The sequence below is a fragment of the Myxine glutinosa genome, chromosome 8, assembly GCF_964187855.1.
Source record: "Myxine glutinosa chromosome 8, kmMyxGlut1.1, whole genome shotgun sequence".
Classification (NCBI taxonomy): domain Eukaryota; kingdom Metazoa; phylum Chordata; class Myxini; order Myxiniformes; family Myxinidae; genus Myxine; species Myxine glutinosa.
In genome coordinates, this window is record NC_136268.1 from 143506570 (window position 1) to 143517634 (window position 11065).

General features: G+C 45.0%; 1 protein-coding gene across 1 annotated transcript in view; it reads left to right on the top strand.

Moving 5' to 3' along the window:
- Positions 1 to 3458, top strand: part of LOC137432977 (thiol S-methyltransferase TMT1B) — a 28974-nt gene extending 25516 nt beyond the window's left edge. Inside the window, exon 5 of the mRNA XM_068125336.2 lies at positions 2688 to 3458. Within this exon, the coding sequence (XP_067981437.2) occupies positions 2688 to 2924 (237 nt within the window). The 3' untranslated portion in view covers positions 2925 to 3458. The remainder of the gene's footprint in view (positions 1 to 2687) is intronic.
- The last annotated feature ends 7607 nt before the right edge of the window (positions 3459 to 11065 follow it).

Genomic DNA, 11065 nt, shown 5'->3' on the forward strand with positions numbered 1-11065 from the left:
GTGAATGAATTGTTTTGGATTTTATACTCTATGTTCAGTACTTTTTATGTAGATTGTCAGGGTTTTGAGTCCAAGCATTATCTGGTTGATGTTGAACATCCCACGGTGTTGCTTGAAGACGCCGCAAATTGTCACCATGGCTGGCAGGATAGCCTAGATCCTAGTGGTGTCTTGCCTTGGTCTGAATCTTGACCCAGGTATAAACTCACCCTGCTGTCGCATGCCTGTGCGATTCATCAATGTGTGAACCATCCCCCAGAAAGATGGTAAGCTGGAAGGCCTGTATGATGCAACCAGTTGCTTGTGGATGGTAAAAATGCAATGATGGCTTTCATGAAGAATAGTTGTTGACGAGACCCTGATCACATTCCAAATTCCTAGAGCATAGTGTAATATTGGTCCTAGCCAGTTGGTTTGTGTAAGACTTCGATCCTTCTCGAGTGGACCTCCTAAGACTGACAAAATAAGTAATGAAAATAAAAATATTGATACCATTCCATCACTCAAGGTGAGAAGGCTTGGTTTGCGCTGAACACCATAAATTGCCATTCATTTATTGTCCCTAAAATTCACAAAAGTCCATGTGACGTCGGGGTCATCACAGGAAGAGCATGCAGTTTGACACCATTATCGGGTCGTATTACAGGGCCAATGACACTAATTTACAAATGTGTGTAAACTACCCTAAAAAGACTTTTTATTTTGGTATTGAAATTCTGTATTGACTCAAACATGTAATCGATCGTCGATACTACCACAACATCATCTAGTGTTCATAGAACATGTTACCCCATGCATTATTACTTCAATGTAAGTAAAATAATTATAATTGTACTGTCAATAATTGTATTCGTTCTCATGGTGCTTCCACACATTATTGACCCTTGGAGATGTTCATTGTAACATCATTGGATGCCATTATTCATGGGTCTTGAGCCCTGCTTCACAGGATATTTTGCCAAGCCAATGCATTCTAAAGTGCCACTGCATTCACCCCCCCCCCCTTTTTTTGGTGTAAAACAGTGCTGTTAGACATCCTCATTTTGTGATTTCAAAATAAAATCAACCAGGCCTCTGCATTTGTCAAGGCATTTGTCGAAGATGCATGCTTTTGCAATATATTATGGTTTTGAGGTTTGTACCGTGAGTTCAATAAATGTTAAAGGTTTGCCCCCCATAGTCACACAAGCAACATGTAGCCTCATTTGTAGTATAGTTATTTATTTATGTGTGAGTAGGCCATTTCCTATGTTAGTTTTGTGTTGTGTAAAGACAGGAGAATAGGCCCTACTGCCACCGGTCATCCTGCGTCTGTAGCCTCAATACAGTTTGTTAACATTGGTTCATATTGGGCAAGTTAACACGAGGCAGGCAGAGGAGGATCGGGGCAGAGTCTAGGTGGAGCGGCAGAAGCGATGACGGTAAGCATGAGCCGCCAATCAGAGCTCAGAGGTGGTGGCGTCAGAGGGCTTGGTGAGAAGAGTTCCAGAAGGTTCGAGGGGCGTACCTATATAACCCGATGCGCAAAGCCCTCGACAGGACTTGCCGGGAGAGAGACATTAAAGAGGACTTGCCGGGAGAGAGAAAGACATTAAAGAGGACTTGCACCAGTTACGGGAAAGGACTTGCTGCGTGAGAAAGGAACAAAGGACTCGCAGGGAAGAGGAATAACAAAAGGACTCGTGTTGAACTTACAGCCCGAACGCGCGGTGCTTGATGAGCTTGATGCGCCTTGCCGCACTTGCATGAGAATGGCTGCGTAACCACCCTTTGCCGTAAAAGTCCGCCCTTCACCGTAAAAGTCCGCCCCTTGCCGATCCGCCCGATATATCGCCTTCGTTCGAGAGACGCAATACGAGCCCCGGTCTTCGCCTATCACCATCTTCGTGGGACGCACGTGGACTTGGGGAGAGCCGGACGGGGCCGATCCTGGACGACCACAACGGCGCGTTGGTGAACATCGACATCTGCAATCCCCTGTGTGAGTGTGACGGGCCCGTTGTCCCAGGGATAAGTAAGACCGTCTCAGCTTGCTCTGTGTCTTCGTCCTGAACTGTAAATACGTGTGGGAATCATTAAACCCATCTGTTCTTCCTTTCTTCTTGATTCGATCGTTCCTGTGATTTCTCCATTTGACTAAGCATGGCACGAATAAGATCGCTCCAATCAGGTTCCACTATCTAAGACTGCGCGGATCACGTGTACGCAAACCGCTCGGCGTACTCCAACCTCACGTGGTTCGTGCGAGGCTTGCGACCTCGTTTCCGTGGCGGCGCGAGTACTTAGGTACGAGCGAGAATTTGGTCCCGAAACCCTATTTTGCGCTCGCCCGGAAAGGACGTTTCAGGTCTCGGTACTCGGCCAGGCCAGTAAAGACGAGGGTATTAATCCCCCTTGATAAGGGGAAGAAGGCCGGCGAGAGAACCGCAACAATATGGTTTTCTTTTTGACAAGATGCTTATGTTGCATATTTTTCACAATCTAAAATCTAAATGGCCATTGTCTTGTATTGAGGTAATTTTGCTACCTCCGACTACATTGGTCAAGGTACGTTCCAAATGCGTAGTTGTAAGGAGTCTACCTTTTACTATTTTTGTATAATATGGTAAATGTAGATGGTCCTCTTTCTATACATAATATTCATACTTTGAACTTGCAGAAAAATAACCTTCATTCCCGTTTCACAGGGTGGTGTATTTTACATCCTTGAGCATGTTGCGGCCCCATCTGGCTCATGGCTGCTCTACCTGCAGCGTCTCATCACACCTTTTTGGAGTGCTGTATTTTGCGGTTGTTGTCTGACGAGGGATCCATGGCAAAACATACAGGATGTGGGGTTTACCGAGGTAGACATTCGACACTTCAGTGCTCCTCTCAATTGGCTGCTTATCAGGCCACACATTGTAGGTCACGCCCGGAAGTAATAGCCCTTGCGGGATCGTCGTGGCATCTTTCCTAGAATCTAACAGGTGATTTCTTGTCAAATTGATTAAATAATTATATTGCAAGGTGCTGTTATTGTTTAAGTGATTACATTTGTCATGGTGAAATGCAAGAATGTTTGCATTAATCTGTTGCTGTAACAGACTTGCACAATAATTTTTTATTTGATTTGTGTACCAAATGTAAGTGCTTGGTGGATATGTGACTCCACATGATTATTCCCACAGGTTATTCTTTAAATACATTTCGTATTGGAATGTACAAGTACAACCAATAGTGTAACTTGAAGTATTCATGGTGAAGTTAATTTGCATCCAAGCTGCACCTCCTATGTTTGGATTGCGAGGATTGTGAAGCCCAGTGTTAAACGATGGCTGTGTCCGTACAAGTTAATTATTTGGATTTTTTTTTTTTTCCCTTCATTTCAGATTTTGCTCAGTTGAATGTAACCTACCATGAATTGTTGATTTGGTGATATTTATCTCTACATATAATAAATATCAATGTGAGCATCAGTGCGTCTCCTCCAAAATTACAAAACATGAAACCTAGCGGCCTGAAACTTTGCATGCATACTACAAAGTCCAAGAGTGCATGAATGAAAACTTGGTATTTGGGTAAAGTTAAACACCCCTTTTAAAGATCAATAAGAACGTGCCTTCATGAAAGGCTTATCCTTTGTCAGCCAAACTTCACCTTGCAGGGGTCTTTGCTGCCATTTTGATTTGGCCTACTCAAATAGTGCTGCCTTGGAAACAAAACTGTCTACTCATGAAGTAATTAAAGTCTGTGTTCGGAATTGAGGATTGAATCGTGTGTACTAAATAACTGTCAGTCTAAAAAATTTAAGAAGTTACCTTTTCTCAAAACTAAGCTTTAAGCAAGGCTGTCCTTTCTCCTCCATATTGCTGAAGCATTGAACTCAACTGTTTCTACTGTTCCTGCAATTATATTGAGTGAAGAAAAGGTTAAGGAATGTGCCTAAAGTGTTTGAGTGCAATGAAAATAGTTAGCGGCATCACCGTGAAGGATTTTGCAATGGGGGGGGGGGGGGGGGGGAATCTGGAGTTAGGAAGGCAAAATAAATGCGATTGAATTCAAAGAACAGTTAATGTAATGGGAGGATTAAGATTAGTAAAGTAACGGGCCAAGTGAACTCCAAGCGCTCATCGTCGAATTCCTGATCTTCAGCATGAATTGCTTGCAGACAGACGATGCTTAACAGTTTTATTGGAGTGTGCTTGAGTTTTAGCCGCTTGGCGATTGCTCGACAATCTGCTTGGGAATGGGACACCCCTCTTTCACCATTCTTACCTTTCCATTTGCTTTATTTGTAATGTCTTTGTTGCTCAACTTTGAGTGCTATTCTTCAATATTTGTGTGTTTGCTAGACAAGACAGGCGACACTGAGGGAAGGGGTGGGATGAGGGGAAGCAATAGTAAGGGATGGGTGGTGAGGAGGTGATACTTATTTTGTAACCTTTCAAACAAATGATTTGCTCCTGAAGTGATTCAGGGTTAACTAGAACAGCACTCGGTGGAGCGCATACCTCCGCCAGGATGATTAGTTTTCCTTTTTCGTCCCACTGATAGGCCGGATCTGGATTGGACCTGAACCAAAATGGAATCTCGTCACCTCTCCAACTCGTCCACCAAATTTAGTCATAATTCGTCCATATCCTTTTTTTTAAATATCGCTTTTTGCTTGATCTCTCAATGGTGAAGAATCACTTAAGTTAATTTTCATATTCGAATCCATATGCAGATCTTCGCCAGAATCGAATCGTTCTCGTCACACCCAACCGGTCCACCAAGTTTCGTCCAAATCTGTCCACAACTTTTGGAGATATCCTGCTATATATCAGTTTTAGCCTTGTCTCCCAATGGTGAAGAATCGCTTTATTCTACTAGTCGGATCCAAATCTTCACCAAAATCTAATCATTGCGTCTGCCACATACACTACCTCTGCCAAATTTCGTCTGAATCTGGCCAACTTTTTGAGATGTCTTGGTCACAGACCGACAGGGGTGAAAACATAACTTCCATCCACCTTCGGTGGCGGAGGTAATTAGGCATACTTTTACAACTGAGAATCATCGGATTTTTCTCTGTTAATCAAACTTGACATTTTATCTGCATTTTTAGAGTAGTTTATGAAGACACCATGTATTTAAATTTGATTTCAAAGCATGAAATAAGCTCGGGTGCCATCAAAATATGATCTTTGGAGGGGGTGAATTTTTGCAGGCCACTGGATACACATGACATTTGGAACTTGCAATTTCCTAAAAAGGATGCCCCTACCTTATCTTGGATTTACCTGTGGACCTGTATTTACCGGTGTATTTACCTGTGTATCATGGTGTAAACGTAAAAATCATTCCTACTTACCATTGTGATGTTCCCCTCCCTCCCCCCCCCCCCCCCCCCCCCCCTTTTAAATGCATGTTCGAAGGCTCATAATGGAGCTGACACGCTCTTGTCGCCGAACACAGTTGCTGAGTGTGGGGGGAGTGCCGGCATTCCTGGCACTGTCGCCACTTCCCATGATACACTGGTCATACCAGCAACGCAATAACCATGGTACCGTTTTTCTCACCACACTCACCGCACTCAGCGGATGGGGATGATCTGTGCTTTAGCATTTTAAATGCTGAATGTCAAGCAAGAAAGCAGCACGTACCATTCTTAATGATTCAAAACGGTCCAATCCAGGTGGGTGTTTGTTAGGAGACACAATCTCCTTACTTGGATGGCACAATAATTTTGGCTCCTGTCGGGTGTTTTTAGTCTTGGCAGGTCGCAACGCCAGTGCTTAGTTGACGCCATCCCAACCATCCGGTGGTTAGCACTGGATTACATATTCCCAGTGGCAATCCCAAAAGACTTACCTGGCCTGAGTTTGCAATATTGATAACCAACTCATAACTATACATCGGATTTTTATGTGAAAAAATAAAAAATATTTTTTCACATAAAACTGCTTTTTTGCACGCAAAAAAATTATTTTGCTATTTTCGGAGGAAAAAAATATTTCGCCCTTTTTCGGGAAAATAAAATAAAATGCCCCTTTTGGTCGAAAATGTCTGGCAACGCTAAAAAAAATTAGGGAATTTTTCGAAATTTTAAACTGCGGTCAATTTTTAACTGCGATCGATCTCAAAAACAAAACGTTGCGTCCACTTGCGTGCGTTGCGTCCCCAGCGTGTACAGCAGTGAGGCGGTGTACTACAGTGAGAGTGTACACAAGTCTCCTATCAAGATGAGTGCTGCTCTTCGTGACAAGTGGCTGAAGGAATTCAACGCTGGCGGCGATGGGGCCACCTTCAAGTACGTGTCGAGTGACACGGCTTTCTGTCGAGCTTGTGAAAAGACTTTCCGGGCGAAGCAGAAGTCTGAGCTGGCCCAACATGTCCGAGGAGACCGCCACAAGAGCAACTTGGCCTTGAAGAAGAAGACGGTCACGCAAGCCGCCATGGAGGACTTTGGTGGTGGAAAGAGGCACAAGTGCGACGTCGTGGCTCAGGAGCTGTGCCAGGCCATGCTGGCCGCTGGCATCCCATGGTCGAAATTGGAAAACCCTGCCCTCCGGTCGTTCCTGGAGAAGCACATCACTCTCCAGATCCCCGATGAAAGCTGGATTCGAAAGCACTACCTCGACAAGTGCTACATGGCCTTGGCGGGGATCCGTGCGGACCTCGGACAGCAGCCCATCTGGCTGTCCGTCGACGAGACGACCGATTCGGCAGGTCTATGTGGCCAACATCATCGCGGGACGCTTGTCCAAGGAGGGGTACTTTCGTCCCCACCTCGTCCAGTGCATGTTTCTGGAGAAGACCAACTCGGGGAGATCGTGCGTGCAGTCAATGACACGCTGCGCTATCTTTGGCCTGATTTCAAGCCGGAGTGCCTCAAGGTCCTCATCAGCGACGCCGCGGCCTATATGATCAAGGCCGGCCATGCCCTGAAGGAACTCTTCCCGGACTTGCTGCATGTGACTTGCGTTGCCCACGCGCTCCACCGTGTCTGCGAGACAGTCAGAAATGTTCAAGGACGTCAACGACCTGATTGCCACGACGAAGAAGGTGTTCGTCAAAGCCCCGTCGCGTGTCCTTTGGAAGGAGCAGCAGCCCAATTGTTCTCTCCCCCCGGAGCCCATTCTGACTCAGTGGGGGACGTGGATCGACGCCGCGGTGTTTTACACCGAGCACTTCGAGGCCGTCAAGGACATTGTGGACCAGCTGAACGATGACTCGATGGCAATCGGAGTGCCAAGGACCTGTTCGGAAAGGCGGACATCAAGCTCAGTTTGGTCTTCTTAAATGCCCACGTGTCGTTCATCCCGAAGATCCTTAAGCAGCTGGAGGAGGCCGGCATGGAGCTGGCCAAGGCCTTCCAGCTCCTTGATCAGGCCAAGGAGGAGCTCAAAGATCCGAGGCTGCCGTAAGGAGATCCTGCTCACCAAGTTCAAGGCGGTGCTGCAGCGCAATCCCGACATTGGTGTGCTGAGGACAGTGGCTTTGATCCTGGATGGAGATCAGCACGGATCTGAGGTTGGTGTGCCGGCTGGAGTCAAGCTTGCTGACATCCCCCTCTTGAGGTACTGCCGCATCGTCAGCGTCGACGTGGAAAGGTCCTTCTCCGTCTACAGAAACGTCCTCACCGACCGCCGACACCGCCTCACCAAGGAGAACATTACCAAGATAATGATTTCAAACACCTACTTTAACCGTTCCTAAAAGGGTCTTGTCAATTTCTTCTAGTCCTCTACTTATCAAACAATGCAGTTGCAATAAAGGTACCTGAACGTCATTTTTTACCTGTTTACTAGCCCAACGTGCTTAATGTTGTGCAGGAAAAAGCTTACCATTTTTTGTTCTTTTTTTGACTGATTTCTGAAAAACTTGATAATAATAAAAAATGAATAAAACGGGGGAAATTTTTTTTTTTTTTTTTTTTTTTTTTTTTTGTATACAAGATCGAGGCTCGTGAAAGAGCGAACATTAATCACACAAAGACAAACCGACACATAAAACATATAACATCGGGAGCGGTAGACAAGATGGGGAGAGGGGGAAGGACACAAACAACATTTGAGAGCAGGGACCGAGAGACATGGAGACATCGAGAGATCTGAGAGAGGGCGAGGGCTTTGGGGGGGTGGGCATGGGAAGGGGGCGGTGGGAGAGGTATAAAACATGGACACTGCCAGGACTTCCAAGAAAGAAGTTGGAATTTCAAACAAGGTGGATCTGGGGTGAATTAGCGGGGGTAGAAAAGATCAAGGTTTTGGATGGGGGAAGATGAGAGATGGTGGTGAACAGCTGTTTTAAAGACCTGGAGGGAGGAGTGGGATTGAAGGGAGTGAGGGAGTTTGTTCCAGAGGCGGGAGAAAAGAGGAATGAAAGAGTGAAGGTGAGCAGAGAGCTGAGATTTCGGCAGTTTAACCATCAGAGGGTTGCTGGCAGATCTTGTGCGACCTGTAGGAATATTTAGGGGACAGAGCACAGAGAGAGCTGGGGGTGCAAGGCCGGAGAGGAGTCGGTAGAAGACAGAAAGACCACCTACCTGCCTGCGGTGAGTGAGTGAAAGGCCCTCAGAGATAGCTTCATCGCGGGAGATTCCAATAATTCTGAAAGCTTTGGTTTCAACAGCGTGAAGCCGAGCTAGGTGTGAGGCAGCGTCAGGTACCTGAACGTGAAATTTCGGGATTTTTTCACATTAAAAAAAAAATCCGCTTTTCAAAACATAAAAGGCCTATTTTCTTAACATAAAAATCCGTAGTCTGCAGTCATAACTGTGGTTTGCAATAACGATTAAGGAAGCTTGGTTGTTCAGAGGTTGTCTTAAACAATATTGCATGTGCCACATTGTTTAAATAAAAATATGCAAATACTTTTTTGGACGACTGTGATAAACATGATGTCACAGCTCACAATGTTGATGTGCCTGCAAGACTGGATGGGAGATGTCTCATTACACATGCTTGACCATGAGGACTTTGTATTAGAACATTTGTAAGCGAAAGATGATGGGAATAGAGCCTGTGATTGATGCTGTGAGGAGGAACAGGTTGAGATGGTTTGGTCATGTGTTGAGGGATGAAAGTGACTGGTTGAGAAGTGATGGAAAGGAATGTAGAAGGAAGTAGAGGACGGGGAAGACCGAGAAAGACTTGGCTAAAGATGGTCGAAGAAGAAATGCGGGCAAGGGGGTTAACAAGGGGAGATGCAGAAAATATGGCAAAATGGAGAAGATTGTCATGGGGACCACAAGACTAACCCCTGCTCTAGCAGGGAAAATGGCCTTAAAATGCTTGTTGTTGTTGTGTGTAAGCCATCATTGTAAGACTTCAATTTCCTGCCATCTTTGCCAATTCCATTCATAACATTTATTTATTTTATTTAGACTTTGTTACAATTCTAAACCATTTTATTCCTAAAATCGGTCGTAAACCACATGGGTTTTGCTTTGTCCACATTAGCAGAGTTGTACCTTGTGTTATACAAGGCATTTGGTTTAGTTTGAACCCGCCTCAGCAGTGTCCTTATCGTGCCATGCCATGGGTATGCTTGCATAGCTGTTAAGGCTCTCTATCTTGATGCTGTACTGGCGCTCTTCCAGTACAACCTTGTCAGGAGTGTTGTCCTGCTTTTCTTGAAGCCAGTGCTCATCTGAATCTGAGCTTGCCTGCCTGCAAAGAGTATTAACAGATTAGGACAGCCTTTGATAGTTATTTTCCTTGTGCTGTTTTTTTTTTCCCATGTCATTAAATCAGTATTTTTGTTTTCCATCTGTCTCTGATATATTATTTGAAGGTGAATGTATTTCTGAAAAATCAATAAGCAAACATTTCGAAAAGATGTAGATTCGTGAAATTGTGAAAAATTAAGTTCCACATTGATTTTTAAACACATCCTTTGAAAATAATCAAGAAAATGTACCTTTCTGCAGACTGGATTTTTTTTTTCTCCTTTTTTATTTTTCTCCTCACCCCAATTTATCACTAGATGACACTCCATAAATATCTTAATCAGATGAACTCTTGTACTTGTCGAATTATGACCACCAGCAATGCTACCTGCCCTATTCCCAGGGCTTCAATTGGGGGGCCCAAATGAAAAGGCAAAATATCAGAAATTGAAGGCTTTTAAAAATTTATTTTAAACGATTCATATAAACATCCGTTGAATCATATCACACGCAAATCAAAATATAAACAGTACATGGTGCCCATTTTGAAAAAAGATTGAATTCTGCAAAACAGAAGCGGTCGCTACATGTCTTTCTCATTCGCACATTTATGTGTGAAGTGCGTGCCGAATCTAACACGGAAGCAGCCGCTACACCTGTTTCTCAGTCGCTTTGCACACGCTGCCGTGTTACTTCAGAGCCGCACGTTTATATCGGAAGAGTTCGTCAGGAGTCGATCTACTCCTGGTACGTAGAATAAACAGTATTTGTAGAATTTCAACAAAAGCCACATCACTTATCGGTAAATATTATTCCATCGTGTTTGGAAAAATTGTAAAAACAAATATAGCCTATTTTACTCCCAGGGGTCCCAGGAATACCCACCCAAAATATCGTTGTCCTCGGTTGAGCCGTTTTTGCGGTACCTTTGAACGGATGGACATTTGGTGAATTAATAGTAAGACAATGGAGGCACCTGTGACAACACTGTTACGGCCCCCCCCCCCCCCCTTTACCCCTGGTCTCGGTGGACCTCCGAACCCCGAGAGGGTCCCCGGCAGAAAGATGTTATCCCTGGTTGAAACCCCGCAGATAACGTCCCTCAATGGAACCAGCAAATGAAACAGGCGAACCAATGATGCAACCACACCAAGTTATAAGCAAACCATACTATATTGTAAATCACACACAAAGCCATACAGCAATGGGGCAATCACCCCTACTTTCAAATCTTACGATAATATCCTTGCCAAGCCCCTTAACCCCACTCACGGCACCTACTGCAATGTCTCTGCTCTCCAAGGCGAAGTCCCAATGTCTGTGTTCTCCCGCAATCGGGGAGTCAAGGCCCGGTGGTCATTTGAGGCGTGGACGAGCGAAACGACCCCGAGGTCACGTGCTCAGCCCCCAGCAGCATAGCGGTGGCGA